At 38.4% G+C, this 15,860-nt stretch overlaps 1 protein-coding gene across 1 annotated transcript in view; it reads right to left on the bottom strand.

The window, feature by feature from the left end:
- LOC136257832 (uncharacterized) overlaps window positions 1–15,860 on the bottom strand; it is a 101,632-nt gene that overhangs the window by 48,457 nt on the left and 37,315 nt on the right. Inside the window, exon 4 of the mRNA XM_066051131.1 lies at window positions 864–1,637. Within this exon, the coding sequence (XP_065907203.1) occupies window positions 864–1,637 (774 nt within the window). The remainder of the gene's footprint in view (window positions 1–863; window positions 1,638–15,860) is intronic.

The raw sequence follows: 15,860 nt of genomic DNA, 5'->3' as shown, positions 1-15,860 counted from the left end.
GAATGGAGGAAGTGAACCATGGACCGTTGTTCTCAACCTTAACAGTAGTCAGACTGAATTCAAAATTAACACTGGAGCAGATGTTAGTCACCTCACAGTGTGTTTGCAACGGGTCTAGAGATGGACCACTGAGCTCTCCAGACAGAATTCTCCGTGGCCCAGGTAAACAGTCTCTATAGGTGTTGAGAAAATTTCAAGGCACTCTCCAGAAAGGTCAGCTCAAAACACAAAAGCACAAAGAATCAGTGAACCTGGGAGACTGACCAACTGCAAAGCCTGGTGAGTTCAAAGTGTGTACTTACTTTGTTTGAGGCTTGCAGGAAAACCTGTGTAAGTGCAGATGCATCCTCATTTTGCCTAGGGGCGGTATTGACCCAGCAACAGCTATTAGGTGAGTAGAAGCCAGTTGCATACATCTCAAGTTCTATGACTCAAACAGAACAGCGTTATGCCCGGATTGAAAAAGAAGTTTTGGTGGTTACATGGTCCAATAGAGTACACTGGTGATCCCTCCACAGTAATTGGTCCAATAGTAGCACCCTTGATGCACTTGGGATGTCACTGCCTTCAGGGATTTATTAACTGCTTAGTTTTCTTGGTCTTGGTATCTAACTATTATTTAGATCCTTCATGAGAAAGTCAAGTACTGTGGTTCAGTCTATCACACATAACATAATGTACATATAAAACAGTGTATAACCCACCAACTTTAATTTAACCCTGCTGTGCACATACACAAGTAGTAAGAGAACATTACATTAATTTCCAAAAAAATGTAATAAAGGTCCTTTAAATATAGTTATTTGATTATGTAATTTATGTACAATAACAATGTTCTAATAGACATATAGGTATATCCTTACCAGCAGAAATTGGTGGTTGAGGCTCTGATACAATAGGCCATGATAAATGAGCTGTCAACGGATCATAGATCATAGGAAAATCACCTATCTGTAGGGACTGCAACGATAGCTCATGAAACTTGTGACGTTTTACACATGCGCTGTGATAGGCATGCTCTGCACAGTGATTTGGAATGTGCCAGTGAATTTCGATACAGCCATCTGTAAAGTGGTCCAGTGTACAAGTGCCTTTACCAATTTCCATTATAACAACTTCCAAATCAGATTGTAAATCTAACAAATCAGCCACTGTAATTTCATCTGCTTTTTTGTCAACTTTTGAAACAATTCTGCTGTAGAATTCTTCCTTCACCTTTTTACTTGGAGTACTAGGCAAAACATCGTATAGTTTTTTAGAGAAAATAGCCTTTTTGTAACTAGACAACAGTTCCTCAGCTGTGCTTGAGCCTGATGCAGCAACCAAAGCTTCAAGTAACCTCAAGTCAATCCAGCTGCAATATGGTGTGTCTACTAGTAAATCTAGCAAGTCATCAAGGGTTTTTGTACATTTGATTTTTTCTATAGCAGTAGGTGATAGTTTTGCTCCTCTTGGTGTCTTGATCTGTGCTAGACAGGCTCTTCTCAAGTCAAAGAATTTAGACTCTGCCAATTGTGCATTAATACCCGATATCAAACGAACAAAAGCTGTACTGATGTTTTCAAATGCAGTGAAATTTGGAAGGATTTGGTTTTCTTTGCTTCTTTGCTCCCGAGACTTCTCAACATGTTGGGAAGCTACATAAATAGTACAGAGTACATGGTTATATCATTATCACTATTATGAACTATTATTCTATATATAGTATAGATCAGTTAGCTTTAAAGAGGTTTACAGACAATAATTTGCATGGCATGAATTTACTTAGAAAAAATATTTTTGCAAGCTATAAATACTACCATGCTATATGTACAAGCAGATCGACTAGATTGATTGATGTATAAATAACCCTCTAACGATAGGCAACTACCATTCTTCCTTTCCAGAGCAGCATACAATACAGACAAAATAATACACATAGCTAGCTAACAAGCACAAACTTAACACACATGGATACAAACAAATAGCTATAGATGATGAACACAAGTACAAAACAAAACAAACAAATGCAACAACTATAAGGTAAATTACAAAGATGATTAAACAAATTACATGAAAACAGAAAGAACGACTTTTGTTAATAGCAACAGTAAAATTCTCATTATTAGGTAATCTGTTCCACTATTGTGAGGTCCTGTAACAAAAATGACTATAAAAATGTTAAATGGTATTTAGGCAAATAAGCATAGTAAGAGTGTATGTTTTCATATTATGATGGTGATGCCTACCAAACAGAATAGGTGGTTGCAGTGGTATACACTGCATTCCATGAAACTGGCGATGCATCGAGCATAAAGAACAATATTGTATACAAGAGTCCAGTGGAAGCCACTGAAGATGCTGGTAGTGCTCCAAGATGTGATCATACTTGTGCAAATTCCTAAAAAAATGCACTGCCCTATACTGCATCCTCTTGAGTTTTTGTAATGATATGAGTATGTAGTGAAGTGCCCCCACACTGGAAGAGAATAGTTAAGATGGGAAAGGACAAGTACTTCAGTCAAACGTTTCAGTAATTTGGAACCAAGAACATTCCTATGACAGCGAATAATATGCAAACAGTAAAAAGTTTTCTTGCATATTTGCGAGACATGGTGGTCCCAGGATAAATTATGATCAAATACTAGGCCAAGATACTTCTGACTTGTAACAACTTTCAATACAACATTATTCACCATAATAGGAGGATAATGAGCTCTCTGGTTGTTCTTAAATGCCTTGAACCACATCACTGTTGATTTAGAGTAATTCAATTCCATTCTACTATCAATTGTCCACTGATTAAGAAGTTCAAGTTGTGAATTCATAACACTAGCAACAACTTTGGGGGTGTCTCCACTACAAATAAGAGCGGTGTAGTCAGCATATTAGAGTAGAAGACCTTCAGTAATCAGATGAGGAAGACTATTCACATAAATTAAAACGACAAAGGACCAAGTGCACTCCTTTGAGGAATGCCATCTTTCATGGATTCATAAGAAGAAAATTGAGAGTCACATTTAACTCTCTGAGTTTTGTCACTTTAATAGCTTTTAAACCACTGTAACACAAGTGGACTGACATTTATATTTTAGAGCCTTCGCAGTAGAATACAGTGATCCAAGGAATCAAATGCCTTTAAAATATCCAGAAAGGCAGCACAGACAGCACCACCCTATTGTCCATGGAGTTAACAGTATAATCATCTGCCAGCAACAAAATATCCTCAGTTGACTTTCCTGCATGCACAGTATGCTCACCGATGGGGATTGAGTAGATTGCTTTGTTCTAGGAAAGTGCCAAGTTGGACTGACACAACTTTCTCTAATACTGTAACAAGAACAGACACAACAGAAATTGATCTGAAGTTACCAGGATTGTCCAAAGTACCACACCTGTGTTTATGAACTGGAGTAATATGTGAACACTTCCAGTCTGAAGGCACAACTCCACTCTACAATGAATAATTAAATAACTAAAATATGGTGGCCAACAGAGCAGCAATCAGCTATCTCTTTCAGAAAGTCAGCAGACAAGTCGTCTGGACCTGTGGACTTCCTGGGATCCAGAGAGTTCAGATGAGACAGGACCAAAGACGCACTCAGAAAAAGTGAATGGATTAGTGTCACATGAAGTAGCAGGTATTGCAAAGTTGTCAGTAGATTGATGTGATGAGGTGACTGCTAAAGTTTGAAAATGTTTTTAAAAGTCAAAAGTAAGTGAATAATTTGATGATGCCTTTTTGTTATAATTCTTCCAATTAAGTTATTAACACATGACCACATATAAGAAGAATTTTGTGGACAATTTGTGTCTCCACTAGAAGAAACTGTAATTGACAATGTGTCCACCCCTTTCCCAAACTTATCTGTAAGGAGCTTTGTAATTTCCATTGGTAACGGATCTACCACTGACAGCAGTTGTAGCAGCACCCCTCAGAACACCTTTCAAACAATTAAACATTGTAACATTAGGTAAAATTAATCTTGTTCGTGAATGGTTAAATTAATAATAAAATTATCCTGTTTAACTGTAACTGCAGCAAGCAGAGGTACCTGTATCATTTTAAAATAATATAATATTATGTGACCCAGTCTGGGAAAATTGGTCGTATCGCCTATTTAAAAGTATTGAGAAATGCCAGTTTTAAGTATTCAGTGTGTTGTAGCTCACCACTGGTTGAAGCTACGTGTACCAAATTTGACAAGTTTTACACCAATTCCTTACCTTCCAGAGCATCCACTGTGCAAGTAGCCAACAACTAACAATTTTACATAATTTTTAAACCGAAGTTGCCTGATACGTATCAGGCAAGGTCCAAAAGGGGTGGGAGGCAGGGGCCCAGAGGAGGGTCAGAGGTTGCTTTAAAATCTTAAAAAGGAAGGCATAGGGAAGAATTAGGCCAAGTTAAGGGCCATAAAGGTCTCACAACTGGCTGAAATGAAAGCACATTTACAGCACAGGACTCTACTCATCACCATGGTGCTGTACAGCCACGTACAACCAACCCCAGGCTGGCCAAAGCTCCAATATGGGGCCCCAAACCACTCATATAGATTCCTACTGTGCTTGGGAAAAGCAACCAGCAAAAGTATACCACTCAAGTCTAGCTGAGTAAATTAATAGTTCATTTATGTAGCTTCGTGTTATTGGTGAAAAATCAAATCTACTGATGTGGGAGATAACACCAGTTTTCCCACATCCAGTCACATATATAAATAATAGTTATACCATGGCTGTGAGGGATTTTGCTGATATATACACCCGAATTAGGGATGCAGGCCTGAGGGGTAAGGGTGTATATATCAGCAAAATCCCGATGTAGTCATGGTATATCGCTCAGGGCACACTCACCTGATAGGTGAGAGAACTACAGATCACTCACCCCATTTGTTTATACATTAGTATCTGATGATCGATTGTGGTTTCAATAGCATGGGCTAATAGCTCGTTATTCCTACATTATTATTTTTCAACACATGCCAGAACATTTTGATTGTGGGATTGGTTTTTGGGATGTAAAGGATTTATGGTTTTTAATCCTTTGCTATTGCAGTAGTAAGTAAGTAATACATTAAGTTAAGTACTAGCTACTCACCTAGTTGTCATAATTCTTCCATGGTCTGCTCTATGGCTGACACTCCACCACGCAGTGGGTAGAAGTACGTATCCATGCATCACCCAAGCAATCGTTTTACAGATCATTTGTCTCAGAATATTTTATACATGAGCATGAGAGGTCTGCCTGATGTGTCCACCCAAAGTATGAAGGCTAAGGGTGGACATGTCATGCAGACCATGAGTGCCTGTGATACAACTATTATATAACACTTCTATTGCAGGCTAATAGCCTGCCAGGTGATTAACCACCCATGCCTATACGAGTGTAACCACTGGATTAATTTTATATGCACATCTGACAGATTCCATTGTGGCTAGGCAGTAGGTAACATTGCAGCTATGTTTGTTATAATAATGGCCGAGTCCTATAGGTATCACGGAAAAGTTTTTAAATACTATTGAGTTGTATAAACACCAATTACAGCATATACTAAAGGAATAAAGGGGCAAGCTTCATTGTAGCATTGTTAACTCATGTTGTCTGTAATGTGGGTATGGTCAGTATTCAAAAATGTGCTGAAATGCTTCTATACACAATAAGACTAGTTGTCACCTTCTAGTAATGTTTCCCAACTAGTATATAGAATGTGCAAGGATACTAAAATGCCTCCATCTGAGTACTCATATTAATGCTCACATGACAATAGTCACGTGAGCATTAATATATTCCCATATCGATTTCTGTCTGAGCTTTTATAAAAAAAAAACCGGGTGGTGCTGCTATTTTGTGAGTTAGAGGGCATTATAAAAATAATGCCCTAACCACAGGGCATTATACAGATAATGCCCTGACCACAGGGTAATATCAGATAATTATTACATCCAAAGTGTTACATAACTTAGTAATCTAAACTTAGCAACTACACTGAGCTTTGCCTAATGTACTGTATAAACTAAAACTCACAATAAAATGCACTGTGCCACTCAATAAAACAAGCAAAAGTGTTTCATATCTTTGAACTGGTTGAGCATCAAAGCCATGAGCAAGCCACGTTTCCATGATATTGCCAGGGTAATATCTACATAGATATTTCCAGGTGAATACGCGAGTTAAACTTTAAGTGGTGCCTTTGAATGTCCACACTAAGTGGTACATATACAGCAGATTTCACAAATTTAACTGAAAGCTGTTGCATTTATTTTGTTTTGTCCATGTATTTGTTTTGCATCTATGTGTTAAGTTTTGTACTTGTTAGCTAGCTTTGTGTATTAAAAGGCTGTTCTGGCAAGGAAGAATGGTAGTTGCTGATTGTCAGAGGGTAATTTATAAATCAAATCAGATAAGCCTGAGTAGTGATGTGAAGTTGACATTCGAGAATATTTTAAGACAACTAGAAGTGGTGAAAGAGGACATTAACATCCGAAGGTTCTCATTTAACAAGTGTTAACAACATTTCCCGCACAGGTCATTGTAATGTACTGTAATCCACTGTAACCCATTGTTACCTACTGTAGCCCATTGTTGCCTATCGTAACTCACTGTAACCCATTGTAATCTACTACAATGCACTGTAACCCATTGTAACCTACTGTAACCCATTGTAACCTATTGTAACCCACTGTAACCTACTATAACCCACTGTAACCCATCGTAACCTATTGCAATTTGATATGCCCACTGTCATCTGCTTTAACCACTTCAAATATTTGTAATTTCCCACTACAATTTGTTGTGCCATTCAGTTCATTTCCACTGTAACCTAGTAACTTCTAAGATAAATTTTCACAACATCTAAATACTTTTTTAACCATTTGTAGTAAGATATTAGCAGCTAAAGTCATAAAAGATTACTGAGATATTAATAGTTAAAGTTATAGCTTTGTAACTAAGATATTAGTAGCTAAAGTTGTAACTTTGTAACTTGTGTAACTGGTTACAATGATTTTTTTCAGGATTTTTAAGGGGAATATTACCTCATATTAAGCCACATATGAGAATTTGGAAACTTCAGTTAATGAGTTTAGTATCACCACAAAGGAGGGCTTAAATGCTAATGTGTTACCAAAGTTCAGTGGTCACATTCGAAGAGGTCCTTTAAACCAAACAGATATTGCACATCTTAATACAATTAATCTAGACAAATTAGCTGACAATGTTCCAATGTGACTTAGTTCAGCCACTATTGTTGATATCTGGCTTGGATCGGATTACTTTGGAGCATAGTGAATGGAGGCAGAATAGTTCTATCCTCTGGATTACTGTTGACATGAGGTACATGCTACGGGGAAAAATTCTAATCCAACTAAAGAGACCTAATTTTAGAAAGGAAGTGGTTACTGAACCGAAAGGGTTTTATTTTCGCGTCTAGTAGTTTCCCCAAGCATTCAACTTTAGGGGATGCGAAAAGTAACATTAGTGTTAGGATTAGGCTCAGGTTCAGCTTTGCTTTCTTCTTCACCGTTAGGTTACGTTCTTCTTACTGTATTATAGTGAGAGTACTACGTGAGTAGTGTTTATAAGGTAGAAAAGTAGGGGTAGTGGGCAGGGGCGTAGCTAGCCAAAAGGTGATGGAGGGGCAGGCATGCCCCCACGAAATGCTCAAATTTATTCATGATTGCAAAAAGGGCTAAGGCCAATGAAACTTGATTACCAGTTTCTCGCTCAGATTTTTGAAAATTTGATGCGGGCGGGCGGGCGGTTATTATTCATTATTTTCCAAAGTACAACACACATCCCAAACATGAAGGTTTCTGCCAAAAAACAGTGAGATCTACATTGCATTAAATAGCTAAAGTACGTTACTAATCCAGATAACAAGTGAGTTTTCCATTAAAGTATAGCTGATTGCTCTATTAGAGTAAAAAGTGACTGCTCTATTAGAGTATATATACCCCCAGTTGATTTAATCCCTGTCACTTCTAACACCAGAGGACATGATCAAAGATTTCATCATATCTATGCAAGGACCAATCATTACAGTAATTCATTCTTCCCTAGATCAATTAGACTGTGGAATTCACTCCCACCTGACCTAATCCAACAACAATCATTACAATTTTTTAAGTACCAACTGAAATTATTATTACTTTCCCCTACCAATCAGTAATCCCATAATCAATCATATTGTAAAACATTTTGTATGCATGTTTCATATGTGCGTTAATCCTCAAACTGAGGCTGCACATTTTTGGAAAATAATAAAATAAATAGTATTTCGATCTGAAATGCCAATAATGAAATTCCATGCGGGTGTATCAAAAGCATGCGGGCGATGACGCGAAAATGCTAATCAAGTTTCATTGGCCTAATGACCCAATGGTGGGCTAGCCAACATATGGTGCTGTATTACAGCTTACACAACTAGCTACGTAACTATAACTATTTCAGTGCTGATTGCTTATCACTTATCAATGGTTCAATGGAGGTATATTCGCCGAGCATCAACGCACATGCCACAACTGTACTCCAACAACTTCATCCACAGTCCGGTAGAGCTATATTGTTAATATTTTAGTGCTAATGCACTGAAGTTCCTTTATGTTAGCCACAACTTGTGCTGCAGTCCTAGGACACTGCTGACAGGATGACATGTTCACTCATTTCACTCGGCGAAATTCAAATGCCACGTATTGCATGAAATCCCACCTGCCTTTCTTGCTAGCAGAACTTGTAAGCTTGTGACTGATCCACCTGACTGATTGATAAAGTAAAAAAATAGACTGCACTTCCGTACAAAGATCTACCGGAGAAAATAAACTTGATACATTTAACACCTTATCACCTCGTAAGCAGTAGGTTCATAGCGTCATCTGCTCTCCTTTGTCACTTGTGAGTTGCGACTCCTGCCGCGGCGAGATCTTTTGAGCAGGTCACTCTTTAGATTCGGAAATGCTCTATCACGTGAGTAATCTAGGCTAATTTAGAAGTGTATCTCTAATATTTTCGTTCGGTGGATTTACGAACGAGTTGAATGTTGTGTGTGTGCGTTCACTAGCAACCCCTGGTGATACCGCGTAGTAGCGCACATAATTTATTCTCTGTCATTTGCGTGTCAGTTTAATACTGGTAAGCTTGTGACGGATGTTTTTAAAAAAAACCCTACGATGATGGGGGGGGGGGGGGGGGATAAATGCCTCCCCTTGCTCCACTTGGCTACCGGCCTCTGGTAGTGGGTAGCTAGCTTACAGTTCCGGTAGTCCAGGGTTCGAGCCCAGGTTGAGTTTTGTGGTGTTTTTTTTTTTCGTTTAGTGACCCTTTTTGTCTAAGTTTTACTGTCGGTTCAATAGCGAGCCCGGATTATTGAACCGACTTTCAGTTCAGTAACCACTGCCTTTTAGAAAACCATCGACATCCGCACAATTTTCAAAATGTATTTTATTTGTTCTTTGCTTTCTACAGAGACAGAAGAATAGACTAGCCAAGTTTCAGCTTCCTAAGTTAAGCAGCATTGGAAATACAGCACTAGACAGCTGGACTAGCAAATAATTTGATATGTACAGAAGCTATCGAGAAAATAATCTAAAGGCGCTTACATAAACTATCATAACGTACTGATACAACGACGTGCGGAATTAAATATTGGCTCATTGTGTTCGCCATGAATTTGTGCATCCACCAAGGTATAGATTTTTCCCCCAGGCATGCGTCTTTGCTCGAGAAGGAAGGCAAATTCCAGGGGCGGATCCAGGAGCTGGCAAGGGGAGGGGCACAAATAGGCTAAGTTGTAGGTGGTCGGGGAATGGCCAGATTCTCTTGTTAGTTGCTGCATTTTTGAAGCAGCAAATAATCATCTCTTAGTAGTGTCTCACTGTTGATTTTTGCCATTTTGGCCTTTGCAGATGGTTGTGAAGTCTTAAAAGCTGTTTTAAAGGTTCTAAATGTCTTGAACAACAACAATACGATAATTATTTTAGAGGCACTTAATACGCATGAAGGTGCTGGGTGACTTTCACTGTGACAGCTAGTTTGACTTTAACTTGCTTTAGTTTCAGGCGAATTTGTAATAAATACTAGTAAAAATGTGCATATTTTCATGAGTTTTATAAACTGATCTTGGCCTGACAAAGTTTCCACTAGGGCTGAGGGGGGGCATTTGCCCCAAATGCCCCATCCTGGATCCGCCATTGAATTCACCTGAAAAACGATTGTCGGTAAATTCTTTCGTCACCGCAACGTAAACATACGTCTGTAACTTTGGAATCTTTTCGTGTATGGAGATAAAACGAAGATTTTTGTACTCCCCATGGGGACAGGCGAACACAATAATTCCCAGGATTTATACATTGGCGGCTTAATTCACCTGTAACGAAAAATTTGGTCCTTATTTTGGTTTCCCCCGGTCCAAATATAGCGTAATATTTGGACCAACGTTGAAACCGGGTCACTACTGCTGACCCGGATGACCCACTGACCCGGATAGCAATCCGGATTTGACCCAGATTAATTAAAGCCGAGGCGTGCGACAAGAGCTATGTTTTGGCTAGTCTCGAGCGAGCGAGACTAGCTACGTTTTGAGCGTTCGATTCGTATTGAGTAAATATTGCAACTTCAGCCTAGCTGTAGGTTGAAGACCCCCCCCCAAAAAAAGAAAAAGGTCATCACCTACTGACAATAGCTACCCCTCACCATAGATACCCTCAGTTTCATGCTACATACTGCACTTACTAACAAATGGGCGTAGCTGAGCGTATGTTGGTAACGCGATAAGTGGGCGTGGCTCACGGAAGAGCTACGCGATAGCGCTTATAAGTTTCCACGTCGTCAAACGAACAATTTCGTTTCTTACGTGATCCAATCCGGGATAATTTGTAAACCGGGTCGGACCAGTGCCCGCCCCTTTGCATAAAGAGGAAGGGTCTGGTCACTCTAGCATTCAAAATTTGTAGCGTGTTACCGAAAACAGGTAAGACCAATCAGATTGCGTTATTGGTAATTACTAAATATTTCTAACGTTTGTTTTGGAGTTACCATAGATACCGTAATGCGTAAAAGAGTTTTCGTGAAGATGCGATATGATTGAGGCTGCTTGTAGTCGCCAATAGTATGTTCTTTAAAAGAACAAAAGATGGAGGTAGTGAAAGAGCCTTGTGGTTAGAATTGATGTACTCGTAGAGCTGCCTAATCAATATGGGAAGAATCTCGGTTATGTTAGCAGCCTTTTATTAATCTATCTCGCGAACAGCTTAGTTTGTGTGGCTGTTAGACGTACCATTCTTGCTGCCATTGTTGTGACATCATTGTTTAATTACATTCCATTGTTACAACTCCGTAATGCTAGAGTGACCAGACCCTTCCTCTTTATGCGAAGGGGCGGGTGCTGCCAGACTACGGATGACCCGGATGACCCGACCCGGTTTCAACGCTGATTTGGATCCCCCGGAACAAAAACGTTTGAAATCTGAAATATTCTATCCCCCCTACGAATTTTATTATCAACACCATTTGCATGCATTCAAAGGGGGGGGGGGTCCAAATATTTCAGCTGAAAAAATCAATCCCCCTGTCTATATTAACCTTGCCCTTACCTGCTAACCACTCCAGTCTCTATACGGAAAAAGTGACAAATAGCTATATGGACTCCCTCTGAAATATTCTATCCCCCTTACACAAGGGCGGATCCAGGAGCTGGTAAGGGGAGGGGCACAAACAGGGTAAGTTGTAGGTGGTTGGGGAGAGCCATATTCTCTAGTTTAGTGCTGCATTTTTGAAACAGAAAATAATAACCTCTTAGTAGTGTTTCAATGTTGATTTTTGCTATTTTGGCCTTTTCAGATGGTTGTGATGTCTTAAAGCTGCTCAAAAGGCTTTGAATCAACTGAATGTCCCAAACAACAGCAACAAGACTGTTACAACACCGCAAGATTCAGTTACAGGAAGACTTACATAAAATATGTGAATGACTCACAAATGGCAAATGAAAATAAATGTTGAGAAATGTGCTGTGCTGAGGTGTACTCGTTCCCTGAACCCCATACAATATACGTATACCTTATCAGGTCATAATCTCGACATAAAGAAGTCCCATACATACTTAGGTGTAGCGATCGATAACACTATGTCATGGTCATCACATATACAAACAGTAAGTAACAGAGCAACCAAAGTGCTAAATTTTATTAAACAAAACCTAAACAACTGCCCATCTGATACTAAAAGAACAGCGTATTTAACATTGGTTCGACCAATTATGGAATATGCCGCCCCAGTTTGAGATCCGTATTATAACACTCACATTATAAGTTAGAAAAGAAGAGCTGCTCGATGGATTTTATCAGATTACTCCAGAAATAGTGTTACGTTATTATCGTCCTCTCTTAGTATACCTACATTACAACAACGCCGTCAGTCATCAAGATTAACATAATAATACACTACCGATCTCCACCCCCTCACATTATCAAAGAACTCAATTTTGTACCAGGCAACATCACCCTAATCATTTCATTCTGCCACAAGCAACCCTCAACACTTATAAATATAGTTTGTATCCTAGAACTGTTAAAGACTGGAATGAGTTGCCAATTAATATAATGGAATCAAGAAACTTGCCGATGAATTTATTTACGTACTTAACCTTCGCTACTGTAATTAATTATCAAATTGTATGTATGTATTATGTATTTGATTGTACCATTTGGGGTATTCACCCCCTGGGAAAACCAGCTGAATTGACTGCCCAGTACCTAATCTTAAATCTTAAGCAACCCGATAATTATTTTTAGAGGCGCTTAGTACGCACGAAGGTGGTGGGTGACTATTTTACAATTAGTTTGACTTTGGTTTCAGGTGAATTTATAATAAATGCTAGTAATATGTGCATATTTTCATGAGTTCATAAACTGATCTTGGCCTGACAAAGTTTAGCAGCTATTTTAATCAGAAGCATGGCTGGCTCCTCCACAAGGTGGGGAGGGGGGCATTTGCCCCAAATTCCCCATCCTCTATCCACCATTGTTACACATTTTATTATTAACACCATTTGCATGCATTCAAAGGGGCACTTCAGTTGAAATAATCAATCCCCCTTGACTATATTAACCTTGCCCTTACCTGTTAAATTCAGCTAATGACCCCAGTCTCTATACAAAAAAGTGACAAATATATGGACCCCTTTTGAAATATTCTATCCCCCTACAAATTTTATTAACACTATTTGCATGCTTTCAAAGGAGGGTCCAGATATTTTAGCTGAAATAATCGACCCCCCATCTATATCCTTGCCCTCACCTGTTACATTCAGTTGACCACCCAAGTCTGTATATGGAAAGTGACAAGCATAATATCATATTAAGTGTCTAACTATACTTCATGTAAGGTAGTGTTTGCCACAGAGTAGAGACTCAGCTGCAGGGAAGCAGGGGAACAAATATATTTGTTTTTAAGTAAGTGAGTTTATTCTCCTGCAGCTGGTATATAGTTTCATAATAATTTCTTTTTGGAAAAGAGGTAGGTATTATTATTGCCAGTTATTAGTTTATAATTTAGTACAACAATGACATAGTGAATGCAAAAGGCTATAGGCCTACAAAAGCAACACCTATACATGCACAAAACATAGTTAAGTGGCTACAAAAACCTAAATAATTACACAGAAACAAAACTAAATAGTTGCAAATACAGCTGAGATTTAAATATGTTATGGATAGGCAAATTAAGAATAAGGTACGTATAATACAATTCCAAAAGAAAACACTATTTACAAAAAGAGAATATCTATAACAATAAGAGATAGAGTAAGTCATCAATAACTGGATGATTTTTCCCGGACACCTGTAATTGCCAAACGGATAAACCGATCAGTCTAAAATTTGGAGCGTATAAAGGTCTAGACTAAGGTACCTCGAATATAAAATTTCAGCCTGAACGGTTGAAGCAGTTAGGAATACGAAGCCAATATATCTGTCCGGAAAAGCAATCAATAACCGGACAAAGCGATCAATAATCCGGACAGTGGCCCTGAACTCAGTAACTACAGCTCCAATTTCCTCCAAACTCTAGGGCAAGTAACATCAGTCTATGGTCGTGAGTTGATAAAAATTTGTAGTCTCAACTGTTTGGTTTGGAAGACACGGCTTGTTGAAGTCAGCATGTTTCGTTGACTGCTATTTCCGGACACCGCTATTCTTTGGTTTTTGGGAAGCCAATGCATTTACAAGATCTCCACAGCCACTTAACTGATGGAAACAGTTGCTGTGAACATTGTGCTACTGCTGTTTGATCCAGGTATAGTCCAATTTGTCTGCAGCAACTACTTACATGCCATTAACTAATGTTTTTGAACAGATGGGTCTAGTATACAGTGCATTAACATGCCCATGCAGTCCAAATCTCTACATGTATGATGGTTTTGAGATAGTTTAATGATATAAAGGATACAATATGAAAGAATTTTCTTCAATTAGCAGGGGTGCTAGCCCACCATTTAAGGCATTATAGTCAAAGTGCTCAACCTTTATAGAGTGATACGTCAATAACCAAGCAATCTTTCTCCAGGCACCTGTATAGCTGTCGCATGGCTGAACCAATCAGTCTGGTATTTGGACCGTACAAGGTTTTGGCTAAAGTACTTTGAATACAGAATATCAGCCAGAACACATTTGAAGCAGCTAGGAATATAAAGCACATATGTATAGAAAAACAACCATACAATAACTGAAGAAAACAATCAATAATCCAGATAGTGGCCCTGAAGTCTGTAACAAAAGTTCTGATTTCCCTGAAACTCTAGGGCATGTAACATCAGTGAATGGTCATATGTTGACGAATGTCTGGAGTCTCAACTATCAGAATTAGATACAACACACTAAAATTAACGTGTTTCATATTATATACTATTTCTGGACACTGTTATTCTTTGGAATAATGCATTTTCATGATCTCCATAGCCACTTATTCGATGTATGAACATCGCAATGTCACTGAAAAGTTGCATGCCATATACTAGCACCCTAGCTGTTTATTACTCAAAAAATTCAAATCTGTATAGTGCATTTGTCTTTCAAGCAGATTGTCCTACAGTGCATTAGCATGCGTGTTTATTAAATTTCTACACAGTGTGTTGTCTTATTGTTTAATGCGTTTTGTTCCTGCCTAATATAAGACTACAGAGCAAATGTACATGTATTTTATCCACAGCAAACAACCAATTACTTGAACCAATTACTCGAACCAATTACCAACAGCAGCTAAAATCCTTAATGAAGTGGACTAATAAAAGTCTACTGACTTATAACTACAGTCTACATGTAAACGAAAGGCTCTATAGTCTCAGATGGCAGATGTACACCTACTGCTAATCAGGAAATTATATTTTCAATTTGACACAATTGCAGGATCTTACGGCAACTTATAGTTGATGCAAATACCCAGCATGGACGTGTGCTGCATGTTGCATTTTGATTAACTTTGCACCAACTGCTTATCTGCCTTTTAAGTATGCACTAAATTGGATATTTACTTTAAAGCAGTATTTCAAATCATTCCTACATAAAGATGCCACTAAACTCTCCAACAAAATATTTATATTAAAAAGCTTGTCTATAATTTACTACCCGATACGAAGTTCTTAACTCACTTTGTGAGAAAATCACCCATAATGTCATACATGAAATAAAAGTATTTAAATTGTAATTCAAGGAATTGAGAATTGATGTCATTCACAAGTGGATTTGTACCAAGAAGCTTATTGCTTAATCATTGAATATTTTATGTGTCAAATGCACCCATATAGGAGATTTTCTAAAATTCAGTGACAAACTTCTTTGTTAAGTTATAGTGATTATAGCACTGTCACTTAGCCACTGTTTTGCAAGATAGGAAA

This window comes from Dysidea avara, chromosome 6, assembly GCF_963678975.1.
Source record: "Dysidea avara chromosome 6, odDysAvar1.4, whole genome shotgun sequence".
In the NCBI taxonomy this organism is placed as follows: Eukaryota; Metazoa; Porifera; class Demospongiae; order Dictyoceratida; family Dysideidae; genus Dysidea; species Dysidea avara.
This window is presented reverse-complemented; position numbering and strand designations above follow the sequence as displayed.